The sequence below is a fragment of the Macrobrachium rosenbergii genome, chromosome 49 (assembly GCF_040412425.1).
Source record: "Macrobrachium rosenbergii isolate ZJJX-2024 chromosome 49, ASM4041242v1, whole genome shotgun sequence".
Lineage (NCBI taxonomy): Eukaryota > Metazoa > Arthropoda > Malacostraca > Decapoda > Palaemonidae > Macrobrachium > Macrobrachium rosenbergii.
Window position 1 is genome coordinate 8,855,578 of NC_089789.1, and position 25,037 is coordinate 8,880,614.

At 38.7% G+C, this 25,037-nt stretch overlaps 1 protein-coding gene and 2 non-coding genes across 4 annotated transcripts in view; all 3 read right to left on the minus strand.

The window, feature by feature from the left end:
• The window catches only part of Hel89B (histone acetyltransferase 1), a 116,526-nt gene that overhangs the window by 77,655 nt on the left and 13,834 nt on the right, over positions 1 to 25,037 (minus strand). For both annotated transcript variants that reach the window (XM_067092681.1, XM_067092682.1), the window contains exons 10-15: positions 21,069 to 21,285; positions 19,333 to 19,795; positions 12,631 to 12,777; positions 12,154 to 12,310; positions 3,551 to 3,812; positions 1,553 to 1,652 (exon numbers count right to left, since the gene is read on the minus strand). In XM_067092681.1, coding sequence (XP_066948782.1) covers positions 1,553 to 1,652; positions 3,551 to 3,812; positions 12,154 to 12,310; positions 12,631 to 12,777; positions 19,333 to 19,795; positions 21,069 to 21,285 — 1,346 coding nt within the window. The remainder of the gene's footprint in view (positions 1 to 1,552; positions 1,653 to 3,550; positions 3,813 to 12,153; positions 12,311 to 12,630; positions 12,778 to 19,332; positions 19,796 to 21,068; positions 21,286 to 25,037) is intronic.
• LOC136832454 (5S ribosomal RNA) lies at positions 8,273 to 8,391 on the minus strand. Its single transcript, XR_010851220.1, has one exon. It is a non-coding gene; the product is annotated as a 5S ribosomal RNA (ribosomal RNA).
• Positions 9,903 to 10,007, minus strand: LOC136832457 (U6 spliceosomal RNA). The gene has a single exon (XR_010851222.1). It is a non-coding gene; the product is annotated as a U6 spliceosomal RNA (small nuclear RNA).

Below are 25,037 nucleotides of genomic sequence, written 5' to 3' on the forward strand. Positions count from 1 at the left end.
ACTGCAACCAATCAGAATTCGCCATCCATGACCCCCTGCTGAAGCCCGTGTATAAATTCAGAAGGACCTATGCAATCTGCCAGTCCTCTACTAGCTCCCGCTGGAGAATGACAGAAGTCTGTCGAAACGCGTCGCGGCAACAATTGTATATAACTAACTGTATAGAATATATAAAGAAGCAGAATCCAGATTTTGACTTTTCCCCCATGAAATGACAAATATAGGCGAGCTGTTAGCACGCACCTCCACTGAAGAGAAGTCCGCAATAAGGAAAATAGAAAAAGTCTTCTACAAAATAAATGCAGCTGAAGCAGCCATAATCATAATAATAATAATAGAGAAGAAATCAGAGCCAGCCAAAGTACACATCTTTGCACATCACAAATCTGTCAATACTCCACAAAGAGAAGAAAGGCCTACATGAATGAGAATTCAACATGTATAAAAACAATGATGATGACACAGCACTGCTTTTCAGTAACATAAAATTCATCTTACATACAGTATATGTACTACAGCTATTGAAGCAAATTCCATTAAAAACTAAGATTTTTCTAAACAAGTCATGTAAGAACAGAAGTATAAAGTGGGCTCTCAACATTTGCTGATTCATCTTCATTATTATTGGAGATTTATGTTTTGCTATTTGACTTTACATGGAAGGGCTGTGTCGTATGACAAGTGAAATTTTGCAGTTTTATGAAATCAGAAACAAAATATGAGAAACAGATTCGTCAATGGCTCAACAAACCTAAAAATATTTTCAATAGAAATTTAATCATAAATTATGAAATATTTACAGTGCTCAGGGTTACAAGTATTCCTGTAACTTGTTATGCAACACAATATCACTCTTTGTCTGCAATGGAATATTTTATGGAAAAAGCTTTAAGATTTAGCACTGCAGGCTTTTGTTGGAAACACTTGAAAATAAAACATCCTCTCTTAATTCTACAAATAATTTAGACAAACTAGAGAATAAATCAGGGGCAAGAAAATTACAATTATTTGCAAATGTGGGAGAACCAAATAAAACATTAACAGAAGAGTTTAATTACAATGTAAACTATACTTTTGTACAAAGGAACTTTCATTTTATTATAAAACTTTTACCAACACTGTTTTTTATTTATATACTTGATGAAATCCTGTTCATTTTCATATCATTCTGAAAGAATTTCTAACATTTATGCATGACTAGTATCGAAGCACAGAGACAAATGTTGGAATAAAAGCACATAGGACTCCATACAATGTATTCTCTAAATGGTTGTGTAATAATATTTTATAGTACAGTATACTATAAGAAAACATATACAACTCACTACAATAAAAGAGTTGCTTATTGACTTCCATCATTAACATCCCTGTGTTTTCTGAACAATCAATATGGCTCTTTCAATTTTTTAAACAACAAATTAACAATCAATAAGGCTCTTTCAATTTTTATACAACAAATAAGCAATCAATGAGGCTCTTTCAATTTTTATACAACAAAGCTGAAGAGGCTACCAATAAGTCATTAAATTACAGATAAAAAAAAACTTCCTACTTGTTCTAAAGTGAGGAATGGAGAGGCAGAAAATGATTCCTCAACCTCCAATTTGTAATGGCGAAGCATTGCCATGAAGTCTCGAGCCTCTTGCTGGAGCCTGCAATAATTGGAAAGAAATACAGTATACAGATAATTTTTAAAAGGATTAATGTAAACAAATCTTCTTACAAAGTGCAGAAACATGTAGTTTGTTAATATAACAGATCTCAAAACATTTGTCAAATGTATTATAAGAAAAATTTTTTCAATACAAACCTAATACTTTCAACATAGCCCACTCGTGCATCTCTACGAATCCCCACAATCCATTTACTGATTGAATGACTGAGCAAAAATTCTTAGCTTTCAGAGAGTTGATCTAAGGACTGGAAGAAAAAACCTACACTGACTGATTACTGCTTCTTGTAAATCTAATGCACAATTAATATCCATAGCCAAAATAATGCAAATGAGTGATGCTGAAAGCAAACATGTTTAATAAAGCCCTAAAAAGATACAAGAGCCAATGATGGTTCAGAAGACAGTATTACAAAATATCCTAAAGCAATTCTGACTAAGGAGGAGGACACTTTTCCTTCAGCATCAGGGATTGTGCGAGGTAGTTAAGGTGGGATTATGTTAACAGGCTCTTGTCTGTGTACCTAGGAAAAATACAGATCGCAGATTTGTTCCACCAGGAATGCAAACTTTTATCTTTCATGTAGGAGATTCAGTCCTTAGGTGGGAGAATAGCTTCTTAATTGACTGGAAAGCTGAATCTCATCCAAAAATGACATGCTCCTGGTCACAATCATGAGCAGAAGAGCAATTGCTCTTTAGACCTACTATACAATCTGGTACAAGAATGCATATAAAATTTACGCTCAAGGCTAAGTGCTGAGACCTATTAGGTCATTAAGCACTGAAAAAGAAACTAAAAGTAAGAACGTTTGAAAGGTGTAACAGGAGGAAAACCTGGCAGTTGCACTATGAAACAATTATAAGAGAGGGTGGAAAGTTAAATGGATGAAACAAATATGAACGGAGATACAGTATAAGGAATTAAAGACGTTGCAGCTAGGAGCCGAAGGGACAGTGCAAGGAGGCTTAAGTAATGCCTACAGTGCACCACATGAAGTGCACTTTCGGCACCAACACCTATGGGGAATCTGGTATAAGGATGCAAGACTGAGAGATCCGAGCCACTGTGAGACTCATGTTAACTCTCAATCTAGTAAAATTTTGGAGAATCAACAACTGCCATAAAGAAAGGTACCACAGGTCAGAAGCCAGCTAGTATCTGGGTCAATCATAAATAAATGGGTTGAGAAAATAGCTTTGCCACCAGCATGCCCCTTGTTAAAAGGGAGAACAGCAGAGCCACACCTTATCAGATGAAGGTTTATGATAGGATGCCCAATTGTAAAGTCTACCTGCATCATGGCAAACCTTTAGCACCAATATATAACAACAAAACTGGTTACACCTTGTTACCAAGCTTGCTCCAAAATTCTCTTACGTAAGGGATATGGTTTGTAATCCTATAGGAAAAAAATATCTTTAATAGAGTAATGTGTGGGTGACAAATTCAGGTATTTTTCTCTCTTAAGAAAAAATTCCAGTGACCTGGGCAAGCTATCACCCTTTTCTAGGCCATCAGCATCATCACTGCCTATAGTGAAGAATGCAAAAGTCTCTGAAATTCTACCACTCGTCTTTCTTGTGCTTTACGTTTCATAAATTGCCATCTTCCCTTTTCATAGTTCTCACCTGAGTAGGTCTGGGTCTTCTAACTCTTCTGCTGCCCACAGGAACCCACCAGACACTATCATGTACTAGCCTCCCATGTATTATGCAAAGGACATGTCCAAGCCATCTCTAGTTCCCTTTCATTATTATCTCATCTATATAAGGAACTTAAAATAAAATAATTTTCCTTATAGTATCATTTCAACTCTACCCTTCATTCACATTCACACCATGAAAACTCTATCTAAAAATTGACAAAAATATTACCTTGTAAAAGAGAGGGCAATTTCATCGTAATATACAATTTCTGTTAAACATGTGTGAAGTGAACTCCGAAGCTGTGGATGGCAAGCCTGTTCTGGAAATAGTAATGCCCACTCTCTGATGACCGATCCAGCTGCCATCCTCTGTATAGAAGACCTTGAACGAAGATGAGATATAAGGATGCGCATATAACATATATCTGGGGTCTCATCAGGAAGGTACTCCACACCCGGCATTGGCTTTATGATGTACTGAGACAAGCGACCTAAAACAAAGAGAAAATATTTATTTATTTCTGAGTTAAAAGATGCTAATTTACTTATTCTGTTGTAATTCAATTATTCATACAAAAACTGCAACATCTAATTTTCTATATACTATATCAAAACTGATTTTATCATACAGTCATACAGCCCACATTCAATGTAGTCTGTCTAACTGGCAAAAAAAAAGGCAGTAGGAAGCCTGCACATGCACCTGGATCCACAGGTCCAAAGCTGTCAACTGCCACACTTTCGAATAATCTATAGTATATGCTGTGAGAAATCAGCAGGATAGGATTGAATATTTTTTTCTCCAAGTGATGGATTTACATTAGGGAGAGAGAAAGAGATAAAACCTAACTCATTATGTGTAATGCTTCTCAGTCATCTCTGAAAAATAAAAAATTTTTCAGTGATACCAGAGAAACTGTACACTTAATGAATTTCCCAAGCCCGTAAAGGGAGGGTTGGGGTCAAGAAGCACAACCATCCATAAAACACCTACCAAAACGACTTATGCAATGATCCATCCAATGAATGATAAAATGCTAGAAATCACCCAGAAGTGACAATACAGCCTTACAAGGGCATCAAAAGAAGATGCAGCTGAAGAAGCAAGCTCAACCCTTAAGAATTGGAACTTTAAACATTGGCAACATGATGAGGAAGGGACTTGTCATTGCAGAGCTAAAGTAAGTTAGGAAAGTACAGTATACATGTTGTGTGTGCTGGAAACTTGCTGTAAGGGTAATAAAGCAAAGGAACTGGGAGATGGTTACAACTCCTATACAGCAATGCAAATAGGGAAGAATGGAATAGCATTCACATTATTTTGATTAGTTGCATCCATGGAGGACATGGCGATGACAACTGAAATAGAGAAGGCACAAAGATAATTAACTTTACATTATCTTTTGATGTGGGAATAGCAAAACTTTCTTTTAAAGCAGCCACATCTAGTCAGATCAACTACAACCTGTACTGAAGAAAAGATCTGGGGAACCAGAGAACTGCAAATTCATACCTGGAGATCACATAGATGCACAAAATGGGTGAGTATTAGGGACCTTCCAACTTAGAATAAAAGCAGCCAAGAGGAAAATGCAATGAAGGCAGTTTGAAGAAAGGGTATTGGAAGTGACTGTTCAAGAGATGAATAAGGTCATGGAATAGCACAATCAAAAAGAGGTAATCATGGAAATGGAAGTGCTAGGGACACAAAAAGGAAAGGAATGCATAAGAGAAGATGGTGGACTGAATTCAAGAAGACTTGACACAAAAGGATACACAAAGGGAGGATGCATGATAGAAACACCTGGAAAAGGATTATTAAAAACAGCAACCAAGGCTAGGATTAAGTTGAAAATAACAAGCAGCTTGGAAAAATTAAGTAGAAGTTCAATACTTTAAAATAATTCAACATTTCAAAATGATATTTTAATGATAAAATAAAGTTTGTTCATACTTACCTGGCAGATATATATATAGCTGTATTCTCCGAAGTCCGACAGAATTTCAAAACTCGCGGCACACGCAGTGGCCGGGCAGGTGGTTAGTACCCATTCCCGCCGCTGGGAGGCGGGTATCAGGAACCATTCCCATTTTCTATTCAGATTTTCTAACGCCACTGACTCCTGAGGGGAGGAGGGAGGGCAATATGAATATATATATCTGCCAGGTAAGTATGAACAAACTTTATTTTATAATTAAAATATCATTTTGTTCATGAGACTTACCTGCCAGATATATATATAGCTGAATACCACCTTTGGAGGGGGGTAGAGACAGCCAAGAATTAGGGAAAAAACCAATTATTGGTAAAATTATTTTGGTTCCTTATCTGATAGCGTAGCTGACTGAGTGGTTACTGTCACTCTAGTCTGCTTCTGCTTTACTAGAGACCCCAGCGAGGTAGTGACCTATATAGCTGGCGACTTCTAGATGATCTGTCAACGGGGCGTGACCACAATGTGACTAGATCATAGACCATACAAAGAGGACAAAAGAGCATTACTAACCACCTAACCAACACCTAAAGCATTAGTTTGCAAAGGATTGGGAAGACTGCCTCAGTAGTCGACCCAACAACCATAAAAACACAATTAAAAAGGGGATAGGATCAGAGTTACCCCCTGTCCCCAAGGTTGCTGAAGCAGCAATGTATGGTCCCAGCGAAAGCAATTTTCGTATGCTACCTAAACATCTTGCCAAGAGTGTGAGGCAAACACCGAATTGACTTCGCCAAAATGTGGCACTAAGAATGTCACTGAGTACCATATTTTCTTGAACGCCATGGAGGTAGCAACTGCCCTCACCTCGTGAGCGTTAACTCTCAACAACTTGAAGTTGGAGTCGTCACAACTAGAGTGTGCGTCCTTAAAGACGTCCCTAATGAAGAATGCCAGTGCATTCTTCAACATAGGTTTAACTGGTTGCCTCACAGAACACCATAAAATATCCAAGGGACCACAAGTGTCCTGTGTTCTTTTAAGGTAGTACTTGAGAGCTCTAACTGGACATAGAACTCCCTCAGGTTCCTGTCCAATAAGGTCTGCTAAACCTTTAATTTCAAAGTGTCTAGGCCAAGGGTTAGAAGATCTATCATTCTTAGCCAAGAACTTAGGGCTTAAAGAATAGACAGCATTGTGTTCCTTGAAGCCCACATGACGGCCTCGAACTTCGCTCACTCTCTTCGCCGCCGCCAGAGCCGTGAGGAATGCCGTTTTCGAGTAACATCCTTAAGAGATGCAGAGTGGAGAGGCTCAAAAGGACTAAACATCAAAAACTTGAGCACTACGTCCAAGTTCCAAGCAGGGGGAATTAGCTGAGGAACCTTGGACGTCTTGAAAGAGCTCGTAAGATCGTGGAGGTCCTTATTGTCAGACAAATCTAATCCTCTGTGTCTGAATACAATCGAAAGCATGCTCCGATAACACTTGATAGTCGGAACTGCTATATCGAGTTTTTCTCTTAAGTAAAGGAGAAAATCCGCAACCTGGCTCACAGTGATAGAGGAAGAGGAAAAGCCCTTCTTTCTACACCAACCTTTGAAGGTTGCTCACTTCGCTAGATATATCCTTTAGATGAAGAACTTCTGGCTCTAGCGATGGCCCGTGCCACCTGGCCAGAAAAACCCCTTCGCTCTGACCAAGTTTCGATAGTCTGAAAGCAGTCAGGTTCAGAGCGGGGAGATTCAAAGATATCTCGCGAAGTGGGTTTGTATGAGCAGGTCTGCTCTCATAGGAAGGGTCCTCGAACGCCTACCAACCAGAAGAGAAACTCCGAGAACCAGCGGTTCGAAGGCCAAAACGTGGGGATGAGAGTCATCCTCGTCCCTTGTGAGGCCGCGAACTTGCGTATGACTTCTCCCAGAATTTAGAACGGGGAAAAGGCGTAAACATCTATTCCCGTCCAATCCCAGGAAGAGCATCTATCGCAACTGCCCCGGGTCGAGTACAGATGAGCTTTATAGAGGAGCCTCGCTGTTCTTGAGGTCGTGAAAATATCCACAAGATGGCGACCCCAAAATTTCCAAAAATCTTGGCAAACCTCCTGATGAAGGGTCCATTCCTTCGGCAGGAGTTGATGGCGCCAACAGAGCAGGTCTGCTCGAACATTTTCGACCCCTGCAACAAAACTTGTGAGAATCGAAATGTTGCGAGCATAGGCTCAAAGAATAATCTCTCTTGCAAGGCTGAACAGGGAACAAGTAGTATTGTCCGAGTTTGCTAGAACTACACGATTGCAAACTTGGACCTCGAAGAATTGGAGAGCTAAAAGATAGCCGCCAAATCTTTGAAGTTGATGTGCCAGGACACCTGTTCCTCTCTCCGGGTTCCTAACACTTCCTCTCCCTCTAGTGTTGCCCCCCAACCTGTTGACGACCCGTCGGAAAAACAACACTAGGTTGGGGTTCAGAAGCTTGAGGGAGATCCCTTTCTGCAATTTCGTTGGATCGAGCCACCACTACAGATCCTCTTATATAAGGAAGAATTCTCAATTCCTCTTTCAAGTCTTCCTTGCTTTGCCAGTTCTCCAACAGAAAGAACTGAAGAGGCCTGAGATGCAGACTCCCAGAAAACAAACTTCTCCAGCGAGGAAATGGTCCCCAGCAGACTCAGTCCTTCCCTCACCTAGCATGTTTCCTTTTCCAAGAAGGCCGAGACTTTTTCGTACATAGAAGTTGCCGTTCTTGCGACGGAGACGCTATAAAAGCCGCTGAATACATCTGAATTCCCAGACACAATGGACAGTGAGGGGATCAGCTGCGACTTCTCCACAGACCAGAAGTCCCAGGGACTTCACGAGTTGCAGAGTCAACTGAAGGTCCTCCAGATACCTTAAGCCGACGACGCCGAATCAACCAGTCATCCAAGTAGAGTGAGATCCTGACGTGCGACAGGTGCAACTGCATCGCAACGTTTTTCATGAGACGTGTAAACACCCTCGGAGCAAAATGTGACGCCAACAGCATCTGGTGTTCCCAGGCGGTCACCCATCCAAGTACTGACCAGACCCAACGTTGCTTAACTTCGCTGATCGGACGAGAAGCGGTGTTTTCAACGTGGTATGGCCGTTGTGCAGAGTCCAAAGCAGAGAGCCCTGAACTGGTACGTCTAGTCCCCCAAGACAACCTGAGATACTTCATCGAACGTGGATGAATTGGGGCGTGAAGATAAGTATCTTGGAGATCCAAAGATACCATCCAATCCGTGGGGATGAAGGGCTCCTAGTATTGACTGCGAGGTCTCCATCTTGAACTTTTCCTTCCGGACCAAGTTGTTCGACCTGTTGACGTCCAAGACGGGTCTCCAGCCTACTGAAAGTTTTGGGACTAGAAACAATCTGTAGTAAAATCCCGGGGAACACCGAGTCCAAGACCTGTTCCACTGCTCTCCGCTCGAACATTTGTTCGAGCAGGTCAAACAATTTTCTGTTTGACAGGAAGGCAGTTGGGAAACAAAAAACAAAGGAGGAGGAGACAGGAAGGGAATCAAGTAACCGCTCTCTCTAACAGTAGGAGGGATCAAACGTCTGCCCTCACTCTTTCCAGGCTTGTGCAAAATGAAGCCTGGTTGCTAAGGGAGTCTGGAGATGAAAGGAGTCACTTGCTACCTCTCTTGGAAGTGACATTCCTTCGGGAAAAAACTCTCTCTCGTGGTGCGGGTCTCGTGTTGCTTCCCATGGAAGCCCCTTTGTTTGTAGGCAAATATTTAGCTTTCGTTTACTTTTTGTATCATTGAGATCGGTGCAATCGTTATGAAGGAGATGCAGTTTGAATGTCGATAACTTTAGTTTTGAGAAAAACGATATTTTTTGCTTCTCTGTGTATTTATTTGCTTGCTGTTACACAGTTTGATGTTTTTATGACATATTGAAAAGCCAAAAATAGACCTGCAAAGTAATATAACTTCGCTAAATGAAGCTAAATGAAGCGAGTGTCAAAACACGGCTCAGGTTGGGCAGCGACGTCATACTTAGTCAAGCTCTGAGCTGCTACTGACTGACTGCCACTGACTGCCCTGCGGCATTCCTGTCTTTAAGCTGATGCGTACTAGGTCCACAGGGTTGCCATAGATCGCATTAGAAATTATTATTTCATAGCTAAAAGGAAATTACCACCGATATACTGACAATATCATTACATTATACGAAAAATGTAATTTTGACTATGATAGGGTTACTGTTTTGTTTATAACTCCTAACTGTGGCGAACTTTTAAATAAAACTTTCTGAGAAGATAGTCAGGATATGTATGATGCCAATATAAAAGATCCCAGAAAATTTGATTTCCGATTTTTTCGTCAAATGCTCCCCTTAAGACAAAGACAACTGCGAAGGTGGAGAGAGAGGAGCCGAAGGTTGAAAAGTCTCAGGAAACAGATCCTTAAGAAAAAAGCCAGAGTCTGATAATCAGAGGAAGAAGAAGACAAAAGAAGTTTCTCTTCATACAAAGGCTGTGACGAAAGAGGATGTTCTTCCGCAGCTGGCGGGTCTTGGTGAGTGGTGAAAGTAGTTCGATTACCGATACGTCGTAGCGGGAACTCCCGCGAACGAAAAAGTCGTCAACTAGAGTACGTAGAGTAAACATAAAAAATGTGGAACGCTTCACGATTAGCGTGTCATCCTTGCGCAGGGGCCATGCTAATCTTCTCTGTATCGTTCAATTTTAGTATATGTACTGCCGAAGCAAGTACTGGCTAAATTAAGAAGGACATCAGATGTTGAAGCGGGTAGTAGTGCGACATGATGAACAACTGGAGCGGCGTCAACACAAGACTTGAAGCTATATACGGCAAAGCGGCGCGGAGCGTCATGGCGTGACGCGAGAGGCTCCGTGGCAAGTACTAGAAGAGAGTCACAGCGTGGCGCTGCCGCTGAAGCATGGCTAGGCGCGGCGCGTCATGGCTAGGCGCCGAAAGGCGTCAAGGTGAGGCGCGCGTGAAGCGTGAGAAGCGCCGAAAGAGCAAGACGCGCTCCTGGCGCGACAAGAGAAAAGTCCAACACCTCAAATCGGGAAGACGAATAGGAAGCCACTAAACACTCTCTCTAGACGACAGACGAGAAGCCCCAAAACATCTAGCAGACGAGGAAGACGAAGCAGGAGACGAAGGTGAAAGTCTGTACCTCTTAACAGGCAGATTCGAATCTTGAAAGGTTCATGAGAGCATCCAGCTGTTGTTGCAAACCCAACAAAATCTTACGCGTTGGAGAAGCAACTCTCTCGGGAGAAGGGCTGAACCTGAGAGAAGGAAAGGGGCGAGAGACGTATACTTCCTTCCACAGGGAAGAAGCTATAGCCCTTGCCTTAGCGCGACAGGGGGTCAAGTAGCGTCATCATTCGAAAACACTTTATTCTCTTCTGCAGAGGAATATCCACGCAACTTTCGGGAAGAGTACAAACGTCTAGAGGAAGAGGACGTGAAGCGTCCTCTCCTCTAAGCTTCTCTTAAGAGGGCGAGAGTCCAACCGAGAGCTCCAACCCGGGCGGGAGGACGTGTCGGAGGACGAGAAGCAATCCTTCAGGATGCGTGCCTGAGCACGATCCCTGGCAGCCTGGGTAGCGTCATCAGGACCTGCCGAAGGGACGCCAGATCGGTGGGAAGCCCCGTAACCCTCATGCGGCTTTCGACATGCCCCTCCCTGGTCCTGGGAGTTCGACAGAGGTCCAGGCCTAGAGGCATTATAGGGCGATCTGACGCCCCCTCCACAACACTAGGGGCACTAGCACTAACACTATCGCTTGAATTGCATTCACTTTAGTTTCAAGAGCACGCATTGACTCCACACGAGAGCCAGGGAATTACCTTCTGCAGCAACAAACTACAGGGTTAGTACTAAAATTTACTACAGGGTTACTAGTAGGAGAAAAACCTTGACTGTCCATCTAAGGATGCACTCTAGGAGGAAGATTTCCTCAGCCTATCACGCTCCAATTTAAGCATATAGGCTTCATATTTCTTCCACTCACCCTCAGACAATCCCACACATTCATTACCGATATCATAGAGCATTGAACACCCTTACATATCATACATAAAGAGTGAGGAACTATCAAAGTCTTCGATAGCCTCACCTTACATTCACCCAAGCTACAGACTCAATAGCTAGAGGTAAGACATCTTAATTATAAGAAAAGTCAAAAGCAAAATCAAAAACGGTCCACAAAGAGCGTATGCCAAGTCACAGATCCAGTCGAATACCAAAAAACAACCAAGATACTTAAGTGACAACAAATTTCGAAATCAAATGGCGGAGGAACTGACAACAGGTGTTGACAGTCCGCGACAGAGAAAATCTGAATAGAAAATGGGAATGGTTCCTGATACCCGCCTCCCAGCGGCGGGAATGGGTACTAACCACCTGCCCGGCCACTGTGTGTGCCGCGAGTTTTGAAATTCTGTCGGACTTCGGAGAATACGGCTATATATATATCTGGCAGGTAAGTCTCATGAACAAAATGGTTTTTAGGTTTCCAACCACAAAAAGAATTCAGGTATAAAGTACAAAAGATACAAGTTAGTGACATGAATAATTCGATGTCTACTTCCTTTCAAGAAACACATGTTTATTCTATCAGCACCTCTGTATCTATCACTCTTTCCAAGCGACCCTTGATCACTTTGAACAATATACTGAACTTTTATCATGTACAGTATCACACCTCTGTAAAATTACACATTCTTCTGATTTATCTATTTTTATTTCATTTTTAAAGGCATCTCCTCAGATGAACTAGTAAGTCTTAGAGGCACATCAGTCCATGTAACATATCAATTAATTTCTCCAAGGTGTACTGTACTAGATAACATATCTAAAAAATAAGCTATAATTTTCTTTTACCTAACAGTTTAGCAGCAGAACACCGGGCTCTCACAACCACAGACTGTCTTTCATGGTAATCATTAAACTGGTCACATCCTCCTATGTAGAACTTCACCTCTGCTTTCTGTCCAGGATCAGATAGGCAACTAATACGTAGTTTTTTTCCCTCTCTGCTCTGAAAATTAAAGACATTTTTATGCCACAAAGAATATGACCAAATATGTATTATGTCATCTTACCAATACAGTACAAAGGTTGGCAAAGAAATAAATGCAATGATCAACACTGAAACATTCACAAAGGATGAGAATCTATTGACATCAAAAACTCATGTATTGAAAGAAAGCTATAAAACAGTAGCAGAAGAAACACTGCATCTTCAGTTGAAATGTTCTGTGTGTCATATTGAAACCTTAACGAGAGAGAGAGAGAGAGAGAGAGAGAGAGAGAGAGAGAGAGAGAGAGAGAGAGAGAGAGAGAGATTAAAAAACTTACAATATTATGATGAGCAATCAGAAGAAGACTTGGATCTAGAGGCACTTTGGGATTTGCCATTCCTAAATACAACCAACTGGCTACCAGAGGACAAACAGCCACCAGCAGACAACTGAGAGAGACATTTTCTAGCAACTGCTCCCAAATCTGTAAAAAAAAAAAATCTAAGAATAATAATTAAGCTACACTACTTAACAATATCCAATTACTGTATATACGTAACCTGGAAAATTAAGGTAACTACAAAATGACATTTTTATAATAAAATAAAGTTTTATATATACTTCCCAAATAATTACATAGCTATAGTTTCTACTTTTGCGGCAGCTCAAAATTCGAAATTTGCGGTAGCGCTCTTTTGTTTTAGGTGTAGGTATATTGCCCCGCCCACTATCGGGGAAGAATAAGTACAACTTAGCTAAGGAGCTCAATTCCTTTATGCTCTATGTCCATGAGAGGGGAGGAGTGTGGGCTCCGATCATGTAATTATTTGGTAAGTATATATAAAACTTTATTTTATTATAAAAATGTCATTTTTATATAAGTAACTTACCAAATAATTACATAGCTGGATCCCACATTGAGTGGAGGTGGGATGAATGGACATATACTACCCAAAAAACTACTTGATATGGGGGGTAATTTGGGATAGCAAATTAGCTAGCATCTTGGAATGCTTGTTGTAACCTTACCTGGTGAGGGTTAGTTAGTTATAAATGATTTGTTTAACCAGACCTCTGAACTCTTTTAGGGTTCTTCTCAGGCTGGGAAGAGAGCAACAGCAGATGGGTACTGCCTCTGGTCGTGGCTCCTCTCAACCTGAAGCGGTGTGGCAGTAGAGCCAAGAATCACCTCTACTGAGTGGGTGCTTTGCAACATTGGAGGTCAATCGCAGGTTGCCAAAGCTAATAAATCCAATGGGTCACATAATGATATGTGGATTGCCCTTGCCCTGGGCGCGGTACAATAGAATAACAAAGACCAGATAAGACTCTCAGAGTTTTCGGGCTTTTCCATCCCAACAAAGGATAATTTCTTGCCGCAAGAAAGTCCAGGACTTCATAACTCGCAACTCCTGCTCAGCCAACGTATGGATGAGTCTTCTAGGAACTCTCTCTTCCATCGAGAAGTTCGTTCCATTAGGCAGGCTTCATACAAGAACTCTACAGTTTTACCTCAAAGCCAATTGGAAAAGGAAGTTGTTCCCGGACTCATCCAGTTTCAGCATCACTCCCCAGATAAAAGAAGACCTCAGATGGTGGCTAGCAGAAGACAGATTCTCGACAGGAAAGTCTCTGGCTCCAACGAACCCCGACCTAACGTTATTCTCCGACGCTTCGGATCTAGGTTGGGGAGCCCTTCTCAACAACATGGAAGTGTCAGGAACATGGTCCCCTTCTGAAAGAAACCTCCACATCAACGTGAAGGAACTAAAAGCAATTCACCTGGCACTGCAACACTTTGCAACACTAACCTGCCACAAGACAGTAGCGGTTCATTCAGACAGCATGACTGCCCTAGCGTATATCAAGAATCGGGGGGGGACCCATTCTTTTACGCTCTACGAAGCGACGAAGGATTTTCTTCTTTGAGCAAAGAGCAACAAAACCCAAGTAGTGACTCGGAAAGATGAATGTCCTTGCGGATGAAATAAGTCGGGGAAAACAGGTCCTACCAACGGAATGGACACTCAATCCACAGGTATGCACTGACCTGTGAAGCTGTGGGGAAAGCCGTTGATAGACCTTTTCACAACGTCAAGGAACAATCGTCTTCCTTTGTATTGCTCCCCAGCTCCGGACCCACAAGCATGGGCAACAGATGCCATGTTACAGGACTGGTCGAATCTCGACCTTTACACCTTCCCCCCATTCAGCATGGTGAGGGAAGTGTTGAGGAAGTTCAATTCACACGACAACGTGTCAATGACATTACTCGCTCCCTTTTGGCCACACAAAGAGTGGTTCCCCAATCTTTTGAACCTTTTGACAGACTTTCCAAGGCTGCTTCCTCAGAGGAGAAATCTTCTCAGACAGCCGCACTTCCTCCGACACCATCAAGGATTATCCACTCTCGCTCTGACAGGCTTCAGACTGTCAGGGAGCTTGTCAGAGCGAAAGGATTTTCAAGAAAGGCTGCAGAGGCTATTGCTAAGTGCAGGCGACAATCTTCCTCTGCAGTTTACCAATCCAAGTGGGCAGTTTTTAGGAAGTGGTGCCAAGAGCGAAAAATTTCCTCTTCTCAAACGTCTGTAACCCAAATCGCAGATTTTCTTCTATATCTCAGAACACTGAAAGGGCTCTTAACATCTACCATCAAGCGTTACAGAGCGATGTTGAGTTCAGTATTCAAACATAGAGGGTTAGATCTGTCTTCAAACCAAGACATTAGTGACCTAATCAAGCATTTCAACACTAGTAAGCAAGCTAAACCCTCAGGAGTCGCTTGGAACTTGCACGTGGTCTTCAACTGTCTTTCAGGACTACACTTTTTGAACCAATAGAATCATCGTCTCTTCGGAATCATACGAAGAAGACATTATTTTTGGTGGCACTCGCTACAGCCAAGAGAGCCAGCGAGCTTCATGCCATTGATAAAAGGATAGGCTTCTCACAAGGTAATGCAGTATACTCGCTAATTTCAGATTTTTTGGCCAAAAACGAGGATCCGGCTAACCCTTGGCCTCGCTCCTTTTCTATCAAGAGCCTCTCAGAAGTACTAGGCCCAGACGATCAAGAGAATGTCCTCTGCCCAGTAAGAGCTCTAAGAGTATACCTCGAGAGAACCAAAAACCTTAGAGGATTGGCCCCTAATCTTTGGTGTTCCGTTAAAAACCCCAGCTGTCCTTTGTCCAAGAATGCACTATCATTCTTTTTAAGATCCGTGATTTCGGTAGCACATTCGGGAGTTCAAGACGAATTAATACCCTTGTGCAAAGTAAAGGCTCATGAAATAAGAGCTGTGGCAACGTCTTTGGCTTTTAAACGTAACCTGTCTCTCTCTTTGATTTTACAGACAACTTTTTGGAGGTGCAAGTCAGTCTTTGCCATGTTTTATTTACGGGACGTTGAGACAGTGTACGAAAAATGCAGTACTTTAGGTCTGTTCTTCGCAGCTGGCATGGTATTGGGGGATGAAGGAGAGGAGGAACGCCTTCCCTTTTCCTCTATCCACTCTCCTTGAATAAGGGCAGTCGTACTGCTTGGGAAGTTTGGTGGACACTGAATCTTGAGTGTCATCAATTGGTTTTGGCTAAAATGTCGTGTGGTGTAGGTTAATCAAAAATGAATCTTGTGATAAATTAAGAATTGCTTTAAACAAAAATGACAGAGAACATAAATCTGAAGAAGCAATAGTGGGAGACAAGGTATTCTATAAGAGATAAAATGAAAATGAATGGAGAGGACCTGCTCAGGTAGTGGGAGTATCAGGTAAAACAGTAGTAACAGTAGTGGTTAAACATGGGGATTCTCTAAGAGAAGTAGCTAGAATACATGTTACTAGGATTCAAAGACTATCACCAGAAAAAGAGAAGATACCTGAAACAGACTAAACACACATTGTGAAGGATGAATCCCTTGCGTCGAAGGAAGGGAATACTGATGGGCAGGAAAGAAAGGAGATGATAATGGGCTGGAGAAGGAATGCAGATATAGAAGACACTATAGGAAGAGATTTGGCAGAGGAAACACTGGAAGATGAAGGGGAAAGTGAGGTAATAGAAGGTGAGTTAACAGAAGAGATACCCAAATTCAGAAAGGGAAATAGAGTTAGAGTTATAAACAAAAATACAGGACAAGTAGAAGAGTGGGCTACAGGGAGTATTGCAGGAAAAAGATCAAGCAAATCTTGGTCTGATTCGTACAATGTAGAAGACTCACAGTCAGGTGACAAGGGATGGGTTAACTTAAAGAGATTATAGTCATGTAAAAAAATTGAAGATGAAGATGAGGTTTTGCTAGGATTCGAAAATAGAAGTGTAATTGAAGCTAAAGAAAAAGAACTGCAAAGTTGGAGAGAAAACAAGGTACATGAGGAGGTAAATGACATTGGACAAAAAGCTATATCTACAAGATGGATAGTAACTGAAAAGGTAAAAGGGGGGAAAGGATATGTAAAGCAAGATTGGTAGTTAGAGGTTTTGAAGAAGAAATGGCCGAATGGGAAAAAGATGCTCCTACATGCAATGCCGAAATTTTAAAATTTTGTTTGACAGTAATAAAACTGAAAGATTGGAATTGTTGTACGTTAGATGTAAAAACTGTGCAACTACAAAGTGATGAAATACAACGAGAGGTATATTTAAAACCACCTAGTGAAGATGGTTGGAGTGGATTATGGAAATTGAAGAAAACTGTTTATGGGTTCAAGGATGCAGCAAAGGCATGGTATTGTAAGGTAGTAAAAGTGGAGGAGGAGCTTAAAGGCGAGAGGAGTAGATTAGAATCTAATATATTCTTTTGGAGGAAAGACAATAAATTGAACAGTATTTTATGTACACATGGAGATGATTTTTGCTATGGAGGATGTGAAGGATTTTGAAAGGAAACAATTGGGAAATTGAAAGTAGGAGAACAAGAAAGTAAAAGTTTTAAGTACATAGCAGTAATAGTAGAGCATAAGGAAAATGGAATTTGCCTTAATCAGTGGCAGGCAGCACCTGTATATAAATTCTATAAGAGAACCAGAAGCTAGAAGATTTACAAGTAATAGAGTAACGACAAAAGTAGTTAACAGAATATAGATCAGTGGCAGGACAGTTGAACTGGATATCGCTACATACCATGCCAGAAATATCATATGATGTTAGTGAATTAAGTAAAGCTTTTCAAGAAGGAACGACTCAAGATATGAGAAAGCTGACTAAAATAGTGAGAAAAACTACGAGCATAATGGGAGAAGTGATAATAAGTGAGTTAGCAGAGGAAAAGATTTATTGGGAAGCCTATGCAGATGCTTCATTCGGGAATATTGAAGATGGTCATACTCAATTAGGTTATGTGATATCATTGACAGATGGTAAGAAGAGAAGTCCCATATGGTGGAAATCCAAAAAATCCAGAAGAGTAGCAAAATCCACCATTGAAGCAGAAGCTCTGAGTGTGGGGGAGACCAAAGAAGGATTGATATATTTCAAACAGTTGTGGGAAGAGATAGTAGGAGGGAGAAAATTAGAAGCACTGGTTAAAACTGATAGTAAAACCCTAATGACTGCAATAAAATCAAGTACTGGAGTAAGTAGTAAGAGATTAAAAATTGATACTGCAGCAATAAGAGAAACAATAGAATCTGGAGATATAAGTGAGGTGAGATGGTTAAAAGGAAAGCATCAAATAGCTGATGTATTGACCAAAGCTGGAGTTTCAGGAGAAAGTATTAGAAATTACGTAGAGGGTAAAGAATTGGAGAATAATGGAGATTAGCGGGGATTAGGATAAGAAGAGGCGAGGGGAGGGAGAAGGAGATAATTGTGATTATGTGTTAGTTTTATAAGTTAGTCATTATTTTATTTTTATATTCTGCATTAGTGAAATGGTATGGGCGTTACAAAATGTATAAAAAGCACATTTAATTTTATAAGATGTTTTTATAGCAAAGCATTCTTCATGTTTAAAAAGTACCTGTTCCTGTTGTGACGTCATAGGAAGTGACGTCATAGGACGGAAATGGCGGAAGGGAGAAAAATGTAAACAAACGCGGGCGGCAGAATTGAACAGATTGTAGTACGGTAGAGAGAGCTCTCTGAAGGTTAGGTCGGTAATTTTAGTTTGTAAGTCTGTTTTGTGGTTTTTGTTGTCGTAAGCTGGATTGTATAGTGAAAGAACAACATGAACAGGTGGGTGGATCGCATAATTGAAGCATTTTCTGACTGGTTAGGCTAGGAAAATTTTCAAATAACCATCTTACTTACAGGATTAACATAAGCAAGTTCAGCCCCACTTAATATGATGTTTAAACAAAATGCCAAATACAAGACACTGAACCAACTGAAAGATTTCTATTAGTCTATGGGTATGGATTCAATATGACTAAGATGCCGGAGAAGCATACAAGAAATACAAAAAAAATTACAGGCAAACAATTTTAAAGACATGCCATATAAACAAACAAAAATATGTTTCAAAATAAATGCACACATCTTTTTGTATGTATGAAAAAGAAATGGTAGAAATGTAACAAGTGAAAAATATGCTGAAGTTTCTTCAGCACATTCGAGTTTTCTGTAAAGTGTATAATGCTGTATGAAATTCTCAGCCACTGCCCAGGACTCTCAGCCAGCCATGGTGGCCTGTGTTGTTGTGGTGCTAGATGCACAATTATGGCTAACTTTAACCTTAAATAAAATAAAAACTATTGAGGCTAGAGGGCTGCAGTTTGTTATGTTTGATGACTGGAGGATGGATTATCAACATAATTTGCAGCCTTCTAGCCTTAGTAATTTATAAGATCTGAGGGCAGACAGAAAAAGTGTGTACAGAAAAAGTGCAGATGGACAGACAAAGCCATCTCAATAATTTCTGTTACAGAAAACTAAAAAGGGTCTTCAGACATTATGCTACATAACCGACTTCCAATAAAAAGTGGATAGTAACTAATTATTCAGTATGACTTCAAAGATCTGAACCACAAGGATCCAGATTTTGTGAGGATTCCTTAATCATCTTGCAATAAATGTTAACAAGAAACTTATAATTTTCTCACCTTGAAGACAAGTTCTAGATTATCAGAAGACTGCTCTAACAGAGCTCTTTGGAAGATGTGTGTTAGTGCTGGCTTGATGATCGGACTTAACCAATCCCCTTGAACTGGACTACTTGCCATGAAATTTGTACCATCTTTAATCTTAGAATCATTATTGTTTAACACACTGTTATCATGGTTTTTATCATTTTTATCATTCTCTAAACATGTTTCCTCTTTCTTAACTTCACTGATTTGAATGTGTGACACTTCTACAGTCATCTTGTCACTTTCACTTTCTGATGAATCTTTTTCTTCTTTGATCATCTGTGTATCTCCTCTTTCCTTCTCCAATGCTTTGACACCACGCTTCAGAGATGTCAGGGTATCCAGAGTTTTCAATGCTGATCCTCTAACTGAAATGCTTGAGTGGTATAAAAATGGCCAGAGTCTGGGGACTAGTTCTGTCAAATACTTCCAACCACTGGAAAGGAAACCAAAGGCTTAATCATGTTCTCTATCATAAAAGTCAGTGAAATATAATGTGGAAATTATAGGACTGAAAATCCAACCCTTACATACTTAAATCATTTAGAAACTACAATTAACACACCTATACTTTTTATTTGATCACTTTCAAACTTAAGCACACACGGAAAAAGCTAAAAGCAGCCATTAATTTGCAGCATTCCAAAAAATAGAATATCCATGAGGAAACAAAAGAAAATATAAATTTTAGCACTAAACAAATATGAAATTACTCAATGAACAGTTGACAAAGTACAATGTACAAAGATAAACATGCTTAAATATATAATCATAAATTTCCTGGAGAAAAGTAAATACAAAATACTGTAATTTAAGACAATGGCACACAGTGCCATTCCAAAGACTAACTTACTTTGCAATCATCAATTCGACCACATCAGATTTTTCTTTTATGGAAGAGGGGGTTGCTTAAGTTTAATACCATATTGCTCTAACTTCAACTACAAACTGATCTTGAGCATTTCTGGATGGGGATCTAGTGTTGTAATAATAAAATTTGATGACAAGAGGACACTTCATTCTTATTTCTTTCTACAACTTCTACCCAATTCATAACTATATTAGATTACAGTTTAATTCAGTTTCTTGTGCCTATTATTAGGGTGAGGGTTCCAATTAAGTCAAACTGTCTTGAAGTTCACATACCTTGTATTGCTGATTATGATTCTCTGCTTCAATGCAAAGTAGTAAGTTTTTGCCCTCCTTATAATTACTAAAAATTTCTACTGCCCTTATTAGTCTATTTAAAATAATGTTCTCATATTCAAGGAACTTCTTTCCATTTCCACTCTGTAATGCTTAGTCTATTCATAATTCTTTTTATCCAATGGCTTAGTTTATCCCATATCATTTTTCTCTTGATCTAGTGCAATGTGGTCTTGCTACCCATCATCTTCAGTACTATTTTCACTGCTGTTCCAGAGAGCTGAACCAGTGTCCTTCCACTTCTTAATGAGACTTGAGGAGGTCATAAATATCCAAGTTGTTTGCATACTCATGAATTTAAATTTTCATGAAACAATATTTATCCCAAGTACGTAATAAAGTTGTCAGAAATATTTGTTTAATATGCAACAACAGAACTCTGAAAAATTCCCATAATAAGCCACAGGGCTTCATCATCATTATCATCCACTAATTAAACCCCTATTTTGGGAATATCCAACGCACTAGTAATGTTAAGACCAACAACTCAGAACATGACTGACCTGTCACTAACAGCAGGATGAGCAAGAAGTTGTGACAACAGCAGTAATATGGAATTGGTGGAAGAAGTGAGGTCATCAATATCTAGCAATGAATCCCAGAGAGTAGAAATCAACTTTGCAACAACATCCTTCTCAAGCAGCTGCACAACACTTTCAGCAACTGGAACCAGACAAGATGCAGCAACAGCCACCACATCATCCATTTCATCCTGCAAACCTGCAGAGAGAGATGATACATGATTACCATTAAGAGTCTAGGTTTGATTTGATTTGATTTATGAAATTTAGACTGTCGATCAGGCACTGGGGCACCACCTTTGGCCATCCTGTGGTCAAGATATTGAAAGAGGGAGTTGGAGAGATTGGACAGCAAGACTGAGGAAAACAGGAATGGAGGTAAAGTAAAAAGCTCATAAGTGGATGCAACTAGGGGCCAGAAGGATACTGCAAACACTCTTTAGTAATGCCTATAGTGCACCATGTGGGATGCACTGAAGTTTCAGGATAAAAATACTAAAATTATGCCATTTGAAACATTTCGTTAACAAATTTCCCCTGATAAAAGAACAATCTACCTTTAATAAGTGGCTGAAAGTACACTCTATAACTTAAAAAATGTGTGAAGACTTTCTAAAATCCTAAATTCCGAATTTACCATTTATAATGTCCAATTTAAAATGAGTTACAATTTCTAGTTGGAATTCACGAATTTCATTTAATGTCATGCACATCAAATGCTCTCAGACCACTGTAGTTCAACAAAAAGAAGTGCACAGTATCTAAATTTATTACCCAACAGTTGTAAATTTTCCACAAAGATTTTCAAAATATATTTCATATATATATATATATATATATATATATATATATATATATATATATATATATATATATATATATATATATATATATATATATATATATATATATATATATATATATATATATATATATATATATATATATATATATATATATAATATATATATATATATATATATATATATATATATATATATATATATATATATATATATATATATATATATATATATATATATATATATATATATATATATATATATATATATATATATATATATATATATATATATATATATATATATATATATATATATTTATATATATTATATATATATATATTATATATATATATATATATATATATATATATATATATATATATATATATATATATATATATATATATTATATATAATTCTGGACCACATCAGTGTATATGCCTCAACTAACTACATTATGATAATTATAATACAGACTCCAGCCAATACCAGATTAAGTCCTCATAATTTCAATGGCATAATAAATAACCAACATTGAAATCATTTGCAACATCATCCAATGAGGAAACATATTTCATCTACTCACCACAACATAAGTTAGAGCCAATGTTTATGAAAACAAATGCTTAGTAAATAAATGATCGGTAATAAGTGTGAATATTTTTTGGGACCTAGCAACTTTTGATGCCACAAGAAGCTATAAACATTAATTAAAAGTATTGCTCATGAGACGCAAGACATAACCATCCATCTAATGCTTTGTGTAGCAAATTGTCAACAGTACTGAAAGTTGTCTGCACTGTCCCCCTCTTAGTCACCAGCTGCAATGCCTTCTCATTTTTACTATACATTCAATTCCTTTCATGTCTTCCCACTTAGAAGTTCAGCTTCCTTATCTTTACCAGGCACTGACACTGTTAAGAACAAGTCCTTCAGGCAATCTCTAAGTCTAGAAATGTGACAAGAGGTCTTTTTGAACTACTGCACTCCATAATTGTCATTATATTATCAGTAACAATATAACTATTAATTACAGTACTTTTGTTATAAAATCATCTTGATTATCTTTACTGTAAGTTCCACTGGGAGACACCCTCAGCAGGTGTATCATATTCTATGCCTTGCACAGAAAAATGTACATCAGCTTCCCATATTAGGCACCAGCTGCACTGATTCAAGTTTTTTATCTTTTGTTTGTATCGTCTAACTTGGCTGTCCTACTTCTCCAACTTGACTCTTCCATTTCCATTTCTCATTTAAGAACAAATCCTTTAGGTGAGCCACGTGAGTGTCTCAAAGAGTAATTTGGTGGTGTTGCGATACTGTTCTTATTTTAAATTACTAATTACAGCAGTGACTAATGAAAAAGTATAAGGACCAAATAAAACTCAAGGCTCTAGCAAAGAAAATATCACTGTACAGACTTAAATCAAGCTGAGGAAATTATACAAATCCTGCAACACATAACAATGCATTAAGAAAATGCTCAATAAAAACTTAATAGAGGCAGCTCTGATAAGAAAATACCAGGTAAGCTAAAATCCAGATTGCAAAATAAGAACAGTATTCATATACGTGGTTAAATATATCAGTTAACCCTTTAACGCCGAAGCCCTATTTACAAAAACGTCTCCCGTATGCGGCGGTGAGTTAGCGCCCAAGCGGAAAAAAGTTTTTTCAAAAATCACAGCACGCTTAGTTTTTAAGATTAAGAGTTCATTTTTGGCTCATTTTTGTCATTGCCTGAAGTTTAGTATGCAACCATCAGAAATGAAAAAAATATCATTATCATATATAAATATTGGAATATATGACAGCAAAAAAAAACTTGTATATAATTGTATACAAATCGCTGTAAGCAAAACGGTTAAAGCTAATGAGTTAATTTTTTTAGTTGTACTGCACACTAAATTGCAATGATTTTGGTATATAACAAATTTTAAAACGATCAAAGCAACACAGAGAAAATATTATCACAAAATGATGCATGAATTAAAACGAGCGGACGTAAAAATGTTTTTTCAAAATTCACCATAAATCGAAATATTGTGCTAGAGACTTCCTGTTTGTTGAAAAATGAAGCTAATTGATTGAATATTACTAGACTGTAAGTGTTTTAGCTTACAATTGCAGTTTTCGACCATTTCGGTTTAGTTAAAGTTGACCGAAGTCAAATTTTTTATATTTATCGTGATTTATATGGAAATATTTCAAAACCAATAAAAGCTAAAACCATGAGTTATGTTTTGTTGTATTGTACATGAAATTGCGCACATTTTCATATATAAAACTTTATGTAACGACTAATATAAAGCGGTGCAAATATTACGACAACGAGACGAAAGAATTTCTGAGATGTTCGGCCGAGTTACCGCGCACACGTAAGGAAAATGTTTTTTTTTTAAATTCACCATAAATCGAAATATTGTGCTAGAGACTTCCAATTTATTGCAAAATGAAGTTAAACGATTGAATATTACTAGAATGTAAGAGTTTTAGCTTACAATTGCGTTTTTTTACCATTTCGGTCGAGTTAAAGTTGACCGAAGGTTTAAATTTTGGCAGTTATCGTGATTTATATGAAAATATTTCAAAACTGATAAAAGCTACAACCATGAGCTATTTTCTGTTGTATTCTACATGAAATTGCGCACATTTTCATATATAAAAGTTTATGTAACGACTAATGTAAAACGATGCAAACATTACGACAACATGACGAAAGAATTTCTGAGATGTTCGGCCGAGTTATCACAGCATGAGACGTAAGGAAAAAAATTTTTTTTTCAGAAATTCACCATAAATCGAAATATTGTGCTAGAGACTTCCAGTTTGTTGCAAAATGAAGGTACATGATTGGATATTACTAGAATGTAAGAGTTTTAGCTTATAATTGTGTTTTTACCATTTCGGTCGAGTTAAAGTTGACGAAGCTTGAAATTTTGGCACTTATCGTGATTTATATGAAAATATTTCAAAACTGATAAAAGCTACAACCATGAGTTATTTTCTGTTGTATTCTACATGAAATTGCGCACATTTCCATATATAAAACTTTATGTAACGACTAATATAAAACAGTGCAAACATTACGACAACGTGACAAAAGAATTTCTGGCGCGGACGTAAGGAAAAAGTTTTTTTC